This window comes from Pelophylax lessonae, assembly GCF_965119305.1.
Source record: "Pelophylax lessonae genome assembly, chromosome: 13".
Lineage (NCBI taxonomy): Eukaryota > Metazoa > Chordata > Amphibia > Anura > Ranidae > Pelophylax > Pelophylax lessonae.
Genome location: NC_138780.1, coordinates 14,660,643 through 14,677,106, shown reverse-complemented (window position 1 = coordinate 14,677,106; position 16,464 = coordinate 14,660,643). Strand labels below are relative to the sequence as shown.

At 43.7% G+C, this 16,464-nt stretch overlaps 1 protein-coding gene across 1 annotated transcript in view; it reads right to left on the bottom strand.

The window, feature by feature from the left end:
- The window catches only part of CA14 (carbonic anhydrase 14), a 77,394-nt gene that overhangs the window by 36,058 nt on the left and 24,872 nt on the right, over nucleotides 1-16,464 (bottom strand). Inside the window, exon 3 of the mRNA XM_082274856.1 lies at nucleotides 4,448-4,627. Within this exon, the coding sequence (XP_082130982.1) occupies nucleotides 4,448-4,627 (180 nt within the window). The remainder of the gene's footprint in view (nucleotides 1-4,447; nucleotides 4,628-16,464) is intronic.

The window sequence follows — 16,464 nt, the reverse complement described above, 5'->3', positions numbered from 1 at the left end:
CATTGTTTGTATTATTGTCTTGGAAATTGCTAATTCTATAGTTGTGAGAATAAATTAGTTTTTCTACTACTACACTAAGATTCGCCCTCTGTTGTCCTTATCTTGTACTGTGTTACTATCTTAAAAAAAGGAAGCACAGCTTCTGACAGCTTCAGGATGACAGTGGAGCCAATGGTGTCTGCCAAATGCAGTACAAAATGTATGTCTATATGATAAAGTGTGACAAGAAAGATCATTGAGGTTTTAGATTGTGCACACTCATCTAACCTCCAGCTGAGGTTTGTAACCGACTTTATGCCTTCGAGGTCAGGTCTCCAGGTCAATTATCTACACAGGTCCTGAGCTGGATGGGAACCAGTCCTGATTAAGAGTGACAGGAGGACAAAGGTCACATCCTTCATCATTTTTGGTACATGGAGCCAGCTGGTTTGGAGCCTGACCTTCACACTTTTCCAAACTTAGACACCAGAAGGCAGGAAAGGCCATTCATTTCCTTGGAAATGTGTCACAATGTTCCCATTCCTGAAAAGCATTTGGTGTTGGAAATAGCCCATGGGGTGATCGAGGGGACAGGTGTCAGATGTAGCAAACGGAAAAATTGGTGACATCTCATCTGAAGTTAAAATAAAGGTACCAAAATGTGTTGTCAGACAAAATAATGACTAGACACCGCCCAGACGACAAATGTCCAGAACTTTAGCATTATAAGTGCTGCATTGACTACACAACAGCTGAACCCGTCACTTTGTCTTACATTGGCAGAAGTATGTGGTTTGTAAAATTAATTAGACAGCTTGGTAGGACATGCCAAACATTTTTGATATGGTCCAACGTGCTGATATGTGTGTGGACAACCTGTGCGGCCATGTTTAAATGTCACTCGGTTCCATTACAGACTCCTCTCCAAAGTTCATGGAATATTCTTCATAAAAGTTCAGACAGAAATGGATTCATGTCAACATGTTTGTCTGGCTGCTGCTGCTTCTGTGAAGGGTCAAAGGGACTTCTGTTATTGTTGTAGCGTACCCTCACGGAGCCACAGGTGAATTTGGTCCTATTTCCCCATTAGAATACACACAGCCAGACATACGGCATTTTCTGCACTCTTTTACTGGCTCAAAAAAACAGTCTAGGACAGGGGTGTCAAACCCATTTTCATCATGGGCCACATCGGCAGTATGGTTACCCTCAAGGGGCCGGTTGTATCTGGGGTGTGTTACGTACAGAGTGCAGAGTTAACGAGTGTGCTACGTAAAGAGGTAAAGAGTTCAGGAATGCGTTATGTACGGAGTGCAGGGTTCAGGAGTGCACTACATACAGAGTATAGAGTTCAGGATAATGCTATGTGTAGAGTTCAGGTTTATGCTACGTACAGAGTGTAGGGTTCAGGAGTGTGCTACGTACAGAGTGCAGAGTTCAGGAGTACGTTACATGCAACTGCAGAGTTCAGGATTATGCTACGTGCAGAGTGTAGTGTTCAGGGGGTGCGTTACATACAGAGTGCAGAGTTCAGGAGTTTGTTATGTACAAAGTGCAGAGGTCAGGGGTGTGCCATGTACAGAGTGCAGGGCTTATCGGTGCACTGCATACAGAGTACAGAGTTCAGGATAATGCTATGTGTAGAGTTCAGGTTTATGCTACATACAGAGTGTAGGGTTCAGGAGTGCACTACGTACAGAGTGCAGAGTTCAGAAGTGCATTACATACAAGTGCAGAGTTCAGGATTATGCTACGTGCAGAGTGTAGGGTTCAGGGGGTGCGTTACATACAGAGTGCAGAGTTCAGGAGTTTGTTATGTACAAAGTGCAGAGGTCAGGGGTGTGCCATGTACAGAGTGCAGGGCTTATTGGTGCACTACATACAGAGTACAGAGTTCAGCATAATGCTATGTGTAGAGTTCAGGTTTATGCTACGTACAGAGTGTAGGGTTCAGGAGTGCGCTACGTACAGAGTGCAGGGTTCAGGAGTGCATTACATACAAGTGCAGAGTTCAGGATTATGCTACGTGCAGAGTGTAGGGTTCAGGGGGTGCGTTACATACAGAGTGCAGAGTTCAGGAGTTTGTTATGTACAAAGTGCAGAGGTCAGTGGTGTGCAATGTACAGAGTGCAGGACTTATCAGTGCACTGCGTACAGAGTGCAGGGTTCAGGAGTGCACTACGTACAGAGTGAAGAGTTCAGGGGTATGCTGTGTACAGAGTGCAGGCTTTAAGGGTGCACAATGCACAGTGTGCAATTACAACCCCTCTCCCCCAAAGCCTCCTCGCATCTCTCTCTCCTACCTTGCCCAGCTTTAGTACCTCCCGGTGTAGGCGGCTCTACTACCCATGTATTCAGCTCTAGTACCTCCCTGTGTCAGCGGCTTTGCCTCACTTTGCAGGGAGACTTTTCTCTCAGTCACCGCTGTGAGGAGCCGCTGAGAGCAAAGCTGTCCCCTGTAAACACAGAAGACTTCTGTTACAGCGGGAAGCAGGGGGTGAGAGCCAGAGTTGGCAGAATGCAGTTCTGCCACGTTTCTGGCTGCAGAACTGGGTGTGAGGGTCAAATTAAAAGATTTGGCAGTTGGGTCAACTACTCAGGCACAAGATCATTAGTTGCCTCATGCCGATATCCACCATGCTGCCCTTTGTTTGCCTTTATCTGGCCTTCAAGGCACTATTCCTCCCACTGACACCAATGATGTGGCACTAATTTCCCCCCTAATAGCAAAGATGGGACACTATTTACTCCTACTGGGGACAGTCCTGCCCCCCTAAAGTCTGAAGCAAACTGTCACTTTGCTTCGAAAATTTGGAAATCCTTGGTCTATAGTTACACCCTTGTGTAGGAGGATAGGGGGAGGAGGTTGTTGAAAAATCATGGCTGCTTCCTAGACATTATTTCCCGCAATCCACAATATGGTCATAATTAGAAGGATAATGCTATAAAACAGTCATGGCGGCTTCTCCTTCTTACTTTCCTATGTTTCCCACTTATTATTATTGTACAGGATATATATAGTGCCAACAGCTTGCACTTTACATAATGAGGGCAGGCAGTACAGTTACAATATGATTCAATACAAGAGGAATCAGAGAGTCTTGCTCATTAGAGCTGACTTTGCCTATTCCAGGTACAGTGACTTATTCCCTTTAAAGCGCCTAACCAATTTATATAGCTTTCAAAAAAAGAACATCCAGGAGGTGCTCAGATTTCAGTCATTATCCATATAGTGCAGTGCAAAGGAGAACAACCATCCAAAGAGTACACTGACTGGTTAGGAAACAACACAACGGGGTTACCCTCCAGTTGGTACCCAGAAAATAATCCAAAACAAACATAACACAGAAGAAGTGCCAGGCTAGATGGTAAAGGAGTCCAATTCATATTAATGGTTCACAAGTAAAAACAGTCAACATGTTTTAGGGGCAAAAACCACTCCCCTTAAGGCAGTGGTCCTCAACTCCGGTCCTTGGGGCCCACTAACAGGCCAGGTTTGCAAGATAACGAAATTACATCACAGGTGATCTCATTTGCTGCTCAGTGATTGCAGTATTCTAGTCTGCATCTCCCCAAGGTAATACCTAAAATCTGGCCTGTTAGTGGGCCCTGAGGACCGGAGTTGAGGACCACTGCCGTAAGAGACCAACAGTATCCGCGTTATTGAGCATTAACGCTTCCAATAACACTGGAACCACTGATCACTGACTCCCCGGATTCAATTACTCCTTTCCCATACAGAATAACTTAGGAAAGCTCTTTCTTGCATCCATTCAAGTTTATGGTTGTATTTCAAGCCTTGATTAAGGGGGAGTGCTCTTGGTCCCTAAAACACATTGAAGATTTGATTTATCTGTGAAATATTAAAATGATTTGGACTTTACCATTTGGTCTGGTGCTCCTTGAGATTAACATGAGAACTTTTTACCAAACCCATTCAAGTTCTTGATTAAATCTCAAGGAAAAATGTTTTTGGCTCCCGAAACACGTTAGTTTTGGATCTGTGATTAAAGTGATGTTGACTCCTTTACCACCTGGTCTGGTGCTCTTTCTGTTTGATCCTAACCTATTTAGAGTAATCTATGCAGCCATTATAAAGTACCCAGGGTGGGGCACCCTCTCCCACAAGCAGTGCCCAAGCTTAGTGGTCCATCCCAAGGCCCAAACAATTTCAAATGGAGGATCAGCATGCCTTTGTAAGCTCCTACACCACCCAATGTGGAGATTATATGGGGTATTTTGAAGTGGCCTCAACAAAGGAAGCCAGTGGGCTTAGGAGAGATTTTGTCAATTTTCTCTAAATGGAAAAAAAAAAAAAGACAGGTTCTCTTAACAAAAACATGGAGCTGGAGTTGTAATACTGTGGATCACTCCATTGAGGAGGAATAATCAGCTCCCCAATTCACAATAACCAATTAAAACCATTATAGAAGCATCTCGACCAAGGCGAATCTTGACCATTATTTACCTGTGTGACCATTATTGCTGAGTGTGAATGTGGAGTCTCTGGGACTTCTGTATCCGACTGTCTGTATGGGGGGTAAGGAGCTGTTGTAGGTGACTTCTCCAGTCTTTATATTTATTGGAGATTGAGCAGTTCCAGCACAGTCAGGGAAGGAATCTGGCCAATGTTCCTGGCCGTGGTCACCTGTGATAGAAGGTAGAAGACAATGCTGATCAATTATTCAAGAGGAAGAGGACAATCCTTTTAAGGACTGCATGCAGGTGTACAAGGACTTGATCCCTCTGTCTCCCTTTTGTTTCCTCTATTTTTTATTTTTTTTCCAAATTCCTCTATTTTTTTTTTAGCTTTGGATGAACTGTGGAAGGGTAAGAACGCGTGTCCATTCTTCATAACTGTCTATGGCACCAGTGGGGACATTCCTGCTGTCTATTTGTCCTGGAGACCATTGGGGATGAGCTTGGGTCTGGTCCGAACACAAAAAGAGGTCTTCATTGCCAACCCTATCAACTGTGGCCTGGGCATTCCCCACCAAGCAAGTGCATATAAAAAAAGGGACAGGTGTGCTTGTGGCATAATTGACCTAATATGGCCAAACAGCCATATTAGGTCAATGGTATTGACCCAATATGGCCATGTGGCCATATTAGGTCAATTGCTCCAACTGTTAGGCACTGAAAGCTTTTTTCCTGGTGCCAACATGGCAGCACACAAATGGTACATGGATTGGCACCATGAAAGGAAGAGTACGATAGGTATTTGATATAATTTTCCAGTTTCTTGGCGCCAATCCATGTACCACATGTTTGCTGCTGTGGACTGGCACCAGAAAAGGAAAATTACGGTAAGTATTTGATACAATTTTGCAATTTTCTGGCGCCAATCCATGTACCACATGTATGTTGCCATAGACTGGCACCATGAAAGGAAAATTACGGTAAGAATTTCCTGGCGCCAATCCATGTACAACATGTATGCTACCATGAATTGGTAATGGGAAAGGAAAATTAAGGTAAGCATTTGATACCGGTTTCTAATTTCCTGGTGCCAATCCATGTACCACATGTATGCTGTTATGGATTGGCACCAAGAAAGGAAAACGACAGTAAGTATTTCATACAATTTTCCATTTTTCTGGTTCCAATCCATGTACCACATGTAGAAAGTTAGACTGGGGGCAATTTGAAAGAGAAACCCAAGCTCAAAGATGGATAGCAGATGGATGGATCTTGCACATTGAGCAATGAAGTTTTTTTATTGAAGAAGCACTGCATGTTTAAGAGACTCACGGATTTACCTTTATTATTGGAAAAACATTCATAATAATTATATATATATATATATATATATATATATATATATATATATATATATATATATATATATATATAAATTGCTACACATTGATGTTTACACAGAATAGCGCACCACTTTCACATTATTATTTATTCATTTGTTCAGGTTTATGAGTACTTGATTTGGTGGGAGCAGCAATTCACATAATTTCTTATTCACTGTGGCCTTATTACTCAATTAGCCAGCCATAGCAGCGCACCAGTACTTCTACATTACCACATGTATGCTGCCATGGATTGGCGCCGGGAAAAGAACATTACAGTAAGCATTTGATACAATTTTCAAATTTCCTGGCGCCCTGGTGTACCACATGTATGCTGCCATTGAATAGCGCTAGGAAAGAAAAAATCAAGTAAGTATTTGGTACAATTTTCAATTTTTCTGGCGTCAACCCATGTACGACATGTATGCTGCCATGGGTTGGCGCCAGAAAAGGAAAATTCCGGTATTTGATACAATTTTCCAGTTTCCTGGCGCCAATCAATATACCATATGTATGCTGCCATGGATTGAAAATTATGGTAAGTATTTGATACAAATTTACAGGCGTCAATCCAAATCCCAGATGTATGCTGCCATGGATTAGCGCCAGGAAAGGAAAACTCTGGTAAGTATTTGATAACATTTTTCAATTTCCAGGCATCAATCTAAATCCCGGATGTATTCTGCCATGGATTAGCGCCAGGAAAGGAAAATTTCGGTAAATATTTCATACAATTTTCCAGTTTCCTGGCGCCAATCAATGTACCATATGTTTGCTGCCATGGATTGAAAACTACGGTAAGTATTTGATACAATTTTCCAATTTCCTGGCGTCAATCCAAATCCCAGATGTATGCTGCCATGGATTGAAAACAATGGTAAGTATTTGATACAGTTTTCCAATATCCTGGTGTTAATCCAAATACCACATGTATGCTGCCATGGATTAGCGCTAGGAAAGGAAAATGACGGTAAGTATTTGAAACAATTTTCCATTCTCCAGGTTTAGATTGATCCCAAGCTCATCCCTGATGACCATAATGACCAAGAAAGAAAGTGAGGGATCATCCAAAGTACCCTAGAGAGCAGAAATTAGGAAAAAATCCTCCAATTGGGATGTCTACTCCTAACAACCCTTTAAGTTGGGAATTCTGGAGAGAATTCCACTAATTTCCTGTTGCATGCAGGGAAATCTGAAATTTTTACAGCTGTCTCTGGAACAGAAGGTAAGGGTTTAAATCTCCACTAAAATATCTGTTTTGGTTGGACTGACCGCTTAAATATCGAAAACATGTGTCAAAGTCACACTAAACGAGTGCCTGGGGCGGTCATCTTCATCCTTACTGCTCATTTGAGGGAATTGGAAAAAATATCAGCAATGCCCCTTTATTGTCCAATCAGTAGAATGGGGGGTGTGTCAGTGACCAAGCTGTGCTGCTTAACTATAGCGGTGAAGAGAGAGGTCACTGACCTAGCTGTTCTGTCTACCACAACTTTGGAACATGCCTAAACAGAATAACAAAGCTTTTAGCCGGTAAAAGATTGACTTATCTATTTCAAATGCATATTCAGCCGTTTGACCCAAGTTCAGCTTTCAGCCCGGTTGAGTCATATCAGTCCCTATCGGAAGGATACGCCTGTATGAAGCAATGGCATTGTGTTGTATCTTTTTTCTATAGAAAAGGCATGACAGCTGTGAGATAAACACTCAGCTCAAACCCTGGCAAATGTAAGTGCTGATTCATAAGAGGAATTCCTGAAGCTTTCTCCCTTCCAAAACTCTGACATATACAACAGATTTATATATAGGAAGTAAGGCAATGCAGCTGACTGCAGGATTTAGTTCTCCTATCACTGACTGTGTCCCCATTAGGGACATTCAATGTTTCTTATTTTGTTCTGGTCACCACTGTCACTAGGACAGAAAGTGTCACCAGAGCAGTAATTAAGGGGAAATCTATCCCCTTCTCAGGTGGCAACTAAGAGATCATCTCCCTTACCTTAAGCTGGCCATACACAAAGTCGAATTTTATTCAACATTTTTCATTTAAGGGACGTTCGTTTAATTTTCGAATGGTCAGTGAGGTCAATTCGACGTTGGCTGTCTTCCCTGGACCTGTATTCTACGCTTTGGCTCTTCAGGGCTGCCATCTTGGATATGGGAGACGGCTATGACTTCCTAGAACAGGGATCTCCAAACTAACACCCTCCAGCTGTTGCGGAACTACACACCCCATGACTGACATTCACAGACATGACTAGGCATAATGGGAATTGTAGTTCCTGAACAACTGGAGGGCCATAGTTTGGAGACCACTGTCCTAGAGCATCCTTTACCAACCTTTTCAACATCAAGGGGAAATCTATTCCCTTCTCAGGTGGCAACTAAGAGGTCATCTCCCTTACCTTAAGCTGGCCAAACACAAAGTCGAATTTTATTCAAATTTTTTCATTTTAGGGACGTTCGTTTAATTTTTGAATGGTCAGTGAGGTCAATTCGACGTTGGCTTTCCACCGCAGTTAGAAGAAAATTTGAAGTAGCAGGATGGAACTTTCCCTGTGGTTGTGTCGTGTGGGAAAGTCCATTCACTCCAAAGTCAAATCTTAACCACTTCCGCTGTCTTCCCTGGACTGTATTCTATGCTTGGCTTTGGCTCTTCGGAGCTGCCATCTTCGATATTGGAGACGGCTGTGACTTCCTAGAGCAGGGATCTCCAAACTAACACCCTCCAGCTGTTGCGGAACTTCACGTCCCATTAAGGGATTGCAAAACTCTGACAATCACAGACATGACTAGGCATAATGGGAATTGTAGTTCCTGAACAACTGGATGGCCATAGTTTGGAGATCACTGTCCTAGAGCATCCTTTCCCAACCTTTTCAACATCAAGGGGAAATTTATCCCCTTCTCAGGTGGCATCAAGAGGTTTAAGCTGGTCATACACCAAGTTGAATTTTATTAAAAAATTTTCATTTTAGGGACGTTCGTTTGATTTTCGAATGGTCAGGGAGGTCAATCCGACGTTGGCTTTCAACCGCATTGAGAAGAAAATTTGAAGTAGCAGGATGGAACTTTCCCTGTGGTTGTGTCGTGTGGGAAAGTCCATTCACTCCAAAGTCGAATCTTAACCACTTCCGCTGTCTTCCCTGGACTGTATTCTATGCTGTGCTTTGGCTCTTCAGTGCTGCCATCTTGGATATGGGACACGGCTGTGACTTCCTAGAGCAGGGATCTCCAAACTAACACCCTCCTGCTGTTGCGGAACTAAACACCCCATGAGGGACATTCACAGACATGACTAGGCATCATGGGAATTGTAGTTCCTGAACAACTGGAGGGCCGAAGTTTGGAGACCACTGTCCTAGAGCAGTGGTTCTCAATTCCGGTCCTCGGGACCCACCAACAGGCCAGGTTTGCAAGATAACTAAATTACATCACAGGTGATCCCATTTGCTGCTCTGTGATTGCAGTATTCTAGTCTGCATCTCCCCAAGGTAATACTTAAAATCTGGCCTGTTAGTGGGTCCCGAGGACCGGAATTGAGAACCACTGTCCTAGAGCATCCTTTCCCAACCTTTTCAATGTCAAGGGGAAATCTATTCCCTTCTCAGGTGGCAACTAAGAGGTCATCTCCTTTACTTTAAGCTGGTCATACACAAAGTCGAATTTTATTCAAAACTTTTCACTTTTGGGATGTTCATTTAATTTCCATATGGTCAGTGAGGTCAATCCGATGTTGGCTTTCGACCGCAGTGAGAAGGAATTTTGAAGTAGCAGAATGGAACTTTCCCTGTGGTTGTGTCATGTGGGAAAGTCCATTCACTCCAAAGTCAAATCTTAACCACTTCCGCTGTCTTCCCTGGACCTGTATTCTATGCTGGGCTTTGGCTCTTCAGTGCTGCCATCTTGGATATGGCACACGGCTGTGACTTCCTAGAGCAGGGATCTCCAAACTAACACCCTCCAGCTGTTGCCGAACTACACACCCCATGAGGGATTGTAAAACTCTGACATTCAAAGACATGACTAGGCATAATGGGAATTGTAGTTACTGAACAACTGGAGGGCCATAGTTTGGAGACCCCCTGTCCTAGAGCATCCTTTCCCAACCTTTTCAACACAGAGGAACCCTTGAAATAGCTTTCCGGTCTCAAGGAACCCCTGCTAAAAATGACTATATTTACACCTCATGGTACATTAGCCACCTCCGGAGGATTCATCCCCCCTCATGGCCAAGCCATTTTTTTGCGATACGGCATTGTGGTACTTTAACTGACTATTGCGCGGTCGTGCAACTCTGTACACAAATTATATTTAGGTAATTTTTTTCCCACAAATAGAGCTTTCTTTTGGTGGTATTTGATCACCACTGGGTTTTTATTTTTTGCGCTATTAATGAAATAAGACTGAAAATTTTGAAAAAAAAAAATATTTTTTACTTTCTGCTATAAAACACATCTAATAATAAAAAATAAAAAAATAAAAATCAAACTTCTTCATAAATTTAGGCCAATATGTATTCTGCTACATATTTTTGGTAAAAATAAAATATCCCAATAAGCGTATATTGATTGGTTTGCACAAAAGTTATGAGTCTACAAACTATGGTATATATATACACTGGAATTTTTATTTATACTAGTAATGGTGGCAATCAACGACTTTTAGGGGGATTGCGATATTGCGGCAAACTATCTGACACTAACTGACACTTTTGACACTTCATGGGAACTAGTGACACTAATACCATAATCAGTCCTAAATATATACACTGTCACTGTACTAATGATACTGGCTGGGAAGGGGTTAAACATCTAGGGCGATCAAAGGGTTAAATGTGTGCCTAACCAGTGTTTTTGTGCACCGTATATACTCGAGTATAAGCCAAGTTTTTCAGCATGTTTTTTCATGTTGAAAATGCACCCCTCGGCTTATACTCGAGTCACTGGCTAGAGTGTCTCTTTAAAAATGGCGCCACTCGGCGCCGATGTGTCACTGCGCATGTGCCGCATGCCCGGGAATAGCCGAACGTGTTCGGCCTTTCCCGAGCATCGGCGGCACATTTGCGGTGACGTATTGACGGCGCCGGGTGGCGCGATTTTTAAATCGAAGACGGCGCCTCACCGACAGGTATGTGAGACTCCTCCGCAGCCCCTGTATTTCCTCATGCAGTGCAGGACATTCCCCTGTACCATGCCTGCAGCACTGCATCTCCTGTGCCATGCCTGTACATACTGTGCCATGCCTGTACTTACTTTGCCATGCCTGTAAATACTGTGCCATGCCTGTACTTACTGTGCCATGCCTATACCTACTGTGCTATGCCTGTACTTACTGTGCCATGCCTGTACCTACTGTGCCATGCCTGTACATACTGTGCCATGCCTGTACATACTGTGCCATGCCTGTACTTACTGTGCCATGCCTATACCATCACCTGTGCTATGCCATGCCTGTACCATGACCTTAGACATGCCTGTACCATGACCTGTGACATGCCTGTACCATGACCTGTGCCATGCCTATACCACCACCTGTCCCATGCCTGTACCATTACCTGTGCCCTGACCTGTGCCCTGACCTGTGCCATGCCCGTGCCCTGACCTGTGCCATGCCCTTACCATGACCTGCGCCATCTCCTGTAACATGCCCGCAGCCCCTGTTTTGTGTCTCGTGGTGGTCCAGTTGGGTCCAGTAGCTGCTGCATTTGCCACCCTAGGCTTATACTCAAGTCAATAAGTTTTCCCACTTTTTTGTGGTAAAAGTAGGGGTCTCTGCTTGTATTCGGGTCGGCTTATACTCGAGTATATACGGTACACTATCTGCTGCTTTCACTAAGGGATGTGCCGGTTTTTATTACCTGCTTTGCAGAGAAACAAAACCCCGAAAATCCCCGCTGACAGGACAGAGCTCTGTCTTGTCTGTCTCCTCACTGATCAGCAGGTGCTGGCGATCATCCATTGGCTGGCAGCCGCTTATCAGCTTCTGCTGACACTAATCACAGCTGAAGAGGTGCACCCCTACCCAGAAGAGCAGAATCATAAGTTTTGGGACACCTGCGCTTACACGGACATGAATTTTAATGGTATCCCAGTCTTATCCCAGTAAATGTAAATTTTTATTTGTTCTTTTTTATGTATTTTGTTTATATGTATCTTGGAAAATTCAATAAAAACATATAATATAAAAAAAAAAAAAAAACAAAGTAGCCCTTATATGGACACATGCCCATATATAGTCATTGACACTGACTAAATATGGACATGTGTCCATCTAAGGGCAATGACATCACCAGCATCCCACAACTTTGTTTACAAGTTCTGCAGGGGCGGGGATTAACACAGCCTGCAGCTGATTGGATTCTAAAGTAGCACAAAGAGGAGGTTCGGATACCGATGAGTTCAGAGGATGCCTTAACTCATCTCTATACAAAAGGGGTAATGGTCTGGTTTCTTCCAGAGCACTCCTCCATCCCTAAATATAAATCAAAACAAGAAAATTGGCCCGTGGGACTTTATATGAGGTCGTGCTCAGTGGCTGGAAATAATGACATGCACAGTATATGAATAAAAACAACATAACATTTTATTGCAATATAAACCAACATGGCAATATATGCTCAAAGACACATGATATAGCTCAAAGGCTCAAATATGAATGGCATATGACATGAATGATATATTCACAACTTTTTTGATATGCATCTTGGTGTATCCTCTCGATGAAAAATACCATAATTGATACTGTAAGAATGTACATTGTGGTCTGACGCGTTTCGGGAGCAACATCTCCCTTCCTCAGAGACCAATACGTTCAAGGTATCTCTATGGAAAATAATGATATATTAAAGTCTACAGTAGGGATGGAATTAGAATAAAAGAGTTCAATCAAAAAAATGGGAGCTAAAGGGAGTGCTGTATACTCACAAATCAACGGAGCTCAAATAGCAAAAGTAAACTCCTGTGTGGCAGCGGTGCGTCTCGTCTAACCCGGGAGCTGAAGGGTCCCAATATGACAGCAGCCAGAGAGGGGGGGGGTTCCATGGCAGGCAAGTGTGTGTGTGATGGGAGACCTTCCATACCTATTGTGTATATATAAGTAACAAAGTATTCAAGGTGTAGCGTGTAGGCTACCAATAATGAAAAGCATATGTGATATTAAATCAGGTGGAAAGGGCTAGTGTGAAAGATATGTAAGGAGAGGGAAGTGACCAAGTGAGGGTGAGGAAAGTGTAGGAAAGGAAGATTGATGGGAAATTGGGGGGGGGGGGGGGGGAAGGAAAAGAACGGAAAAAGGGAGGAAGGAATTGGGAAGAGGGGAAAGGGATGGGGGGGAAGGGAAGGAAGGAGGGGGGGAAACGAAAAGAGGAAAAAGGAGAGGAAAAGGGAGAGGGGGGAGGGGGGAAGGGGAAAGACAGGAAAGGGGGGGGGAGGAGGGAAGAAGGAATGGGGGAGAGGGAAAGGGGGAAGGGGAGGAAGGGAAGGAAAGAGGGGGAAAGGGGGGGGAAGAGGGGGGAAGGGAAGGAAGAGAGGGGAAAGAGGAGGGGGGAGAGAAGATGGAAGAGGGGAAGCCCAAAGCCATAAAGTGATAGCAGAGGATAAGGTGGAAATGTGTGGCAGGGGAGAGGTGATGTGAGGAATATAGGTGAGTGAAGAGTCAAAGTGGAGTGCTTAGCTGTGGAAAGTGGGTGAGGGAGAAAGTGAAGCCGTGGGGAGAATAGTGGGGAAAGGGGTCGGTGGCTCACCTGTCAGGTATCTCCATGGCTGGCAGCAAAAGAGGGACCCTAACGTCATGTCGCGGGTGTATGCAGATCTGACAGAGCCTGAGCAACTGTGATCGCATGTAGGAGAGGAACGCTGGGATGCGGACCTCTCCGTCCCGCAGATATGACGGCACGCAGCAGCGTGGGCACGTCAGTAAGGATGCCGACGTGCGGCGCTGAAGGTGCGGCATGACGCCGATGTAAGGGTGGACCCGCTCCTCCCAATGGGGGGGAGGGGCGGGGACAGCAAGGGAGGCGGGGCCTCCCTCTTTATACATCGCAGCTCCCGGGATATAGGCTAAACACCACCTGATACAAGGAGCCAGTGTGTCAAAATCTATTGGTACCACATTGATAGTATAAAAAAGAGGACTCTATAGTAGTGAGATGTTGCCTACTGATAGCAGAAGAAAAAAAGGGAAATTGTATGTATATAACTTATGATATAACAACAATGAAAATAAGGCGACAAAGATACAGAGGGGGGGGCCACCAAGATTGCATTATTAGCCGGGAGGAAACCAGATCATTGATGGGCACAATGGGTGTCTTCCACCCTAAATATAAGTACAAAAGGGGTAATGGTCTGGTTTCTTCCAGAGCACTCCTCCATCCCTAAATATAAATCAAAACAAGAAAATTGGCCCGTGGGACTTTATATGAGGTCGTGCTCAGTGGCTGGAAATAATGACATGCTCCCGGGTTAGACGAGACGCACCGCTGCCACACAGGAGTTTACTTTTGCTATTTGAGCTCCGTTGATTTGTGAGTATACAGCACTCCCTTTAGCTCCCATTTTTTTGATTGAACTCTTTTATTCTAATTCCATCCCTACTGTAGACTTTAATATATCATTATTTTCCATAGAGATACCTTGAACGTATTGGTCTCTGAGGAAGGGAGATGTTGCTCCCGAAACGCGTCAGACCACAATGTACATTCTTACAGTATCAATTATGGTATTTTTCATCGAGAGGATACACCAAGATGCATATCAAAAAAGTTGTGAATATATCATTCATGTCATATGCCATTCATATTTGAGCCTTTGAGCTATATCATGTGTCTTTGAGCATATATTGCCATGTTGGTTTATATTGCAATAAAATGTTATGTTGTTTTTATTCATATACTGTGCATGTCATTATTTCCAGCCACTGAGCACGACCTCATATAAAGTCCCACGGGCCAATTTTCTTGTTTTGATTAACTCATCTCTATACTCCTACTGATTGGCTGATAGCCTCTCCCAGTATAAGTGCTGCTGTGAAACGAAAATAAATTCAAGTATGTATGCTAGCTATAGGTAAAAATAAATGCAATTATATTTAAAGGAATATGAGAATTTTTTTTTTTTTTTTAATGAATTGATTACATTTTGGAATGAAAAACCTTTCAGGAATTAATGTGAGAACCGCTGACACAGCATGAATAAAATCAAATTTTCTAAATGCCTTTACTCTGGAACTCCAGGAGAATAGCCGGCAATAAAAGATGTCATTGCAGTCATCACTCTCGCTTTAGTGACCTCAGAAAATGAGTTAACGACCCCCTCGGATTCCTGCATTGTGAATAATGACTTTAAACTGGAGGAATTTACAATTCAAAGAAATGGGGCTTATTTGCATTTCAATAAACCTTCTATTTCTATGTTAATGTCCCATCAGGAAATAATGCCGATGTGACCTGTATAGGAACCCAGGAGGAGGAGCGGAGCTGCCTCTTCAACAATCATACCACTGGCCTGAGAATTTCAATTCAGCTCCGAAAACAGTTCACCTTCACAAGGGTGTCCTAAATATAATCCAGTGCCAGAAATAGTCACTGCACGTAATGAGAAGCATCGTTGTACAGGCCAGATAGGAAGAATCAGGGGAGATAATGGGAAGTGTTAAAACAGGGAATACAGCTTTAAGAGAACCTGGCAGGATTTCAAGGCAATGTGAGGGGTTCCCGGCATCCCTGTGCTGAGTTCCCGGGGTCTGTACACCTGTTGTGCCCATTATGAGGCATTCCCACCATCCAAAGCATTTCAGGTGCCAGGGTTTGACTCAGATCACTGTGTTCCTCCTCTGCCTAATATATCAAATATGGGTGAAATGATCCTTTAAGAGGGACCAATTTTTTTATTTTGTGTGCAAATAGACTTTGATTTTATGATTTTATACAGGCCAGATAGGAAGGATCAGGGGAGATAATGGGAAGTGTTAAAACAGGGAATACAGCTTTAAGAGAACCTGGTAGGATTTTGGGGCAATGTAATGGGGGTCCCGGCATCCCTGTGCTGATTTCCTCGTTCTGAACATCTGCTGTGCCCATTATGAGGGGTTCCCACCATCCCTGTGCTGAGTTCCTGAGTCTGTACTCCTGCTGTGCCCATTATGAGGGGTTCCCACCATCCTTATGCTGAGTTCCTAGGCCTGTACACCTGCTGTGCCCATTATGAGGGATTACCACCATCCCTGTGCTGAGTTTCCAGGTCTGTACCCCTGCTGTGCCCATTATGGGGCGTTCCCACCATCCAAGGCATATAAGGGTCTGACTCAGATCACTGTGTTCCACCTCTGCCTAATATATCAGATATGGGTGAAATTATGCTTTAAGAGGGACCATTTTTTTCTACTTTGTGTGCAAATAGACTTTGATTTTAAAATTTCATTTATTCAAAATATGTTCATGTTAATGTTTTTAATAGCTGATTTTTTTTTCAGACAACTCCCTATAGAGGTCCAGTGGGATGGGTCAGACCAGGGTTCCCCACCCAGGGCTCCATGGAGTCCTAGGGTTCCTCCAGAAGTTGCTAGGGGTTCCTCGAGCAATGAGCAATTTCTGCCTCTCAGATAAGTTCCCACTGACACCATTGATCATTTTAGCTATCTGCAATGGGGTAATTCTTCCCAATGACCACAAGTGTAAGGAGCA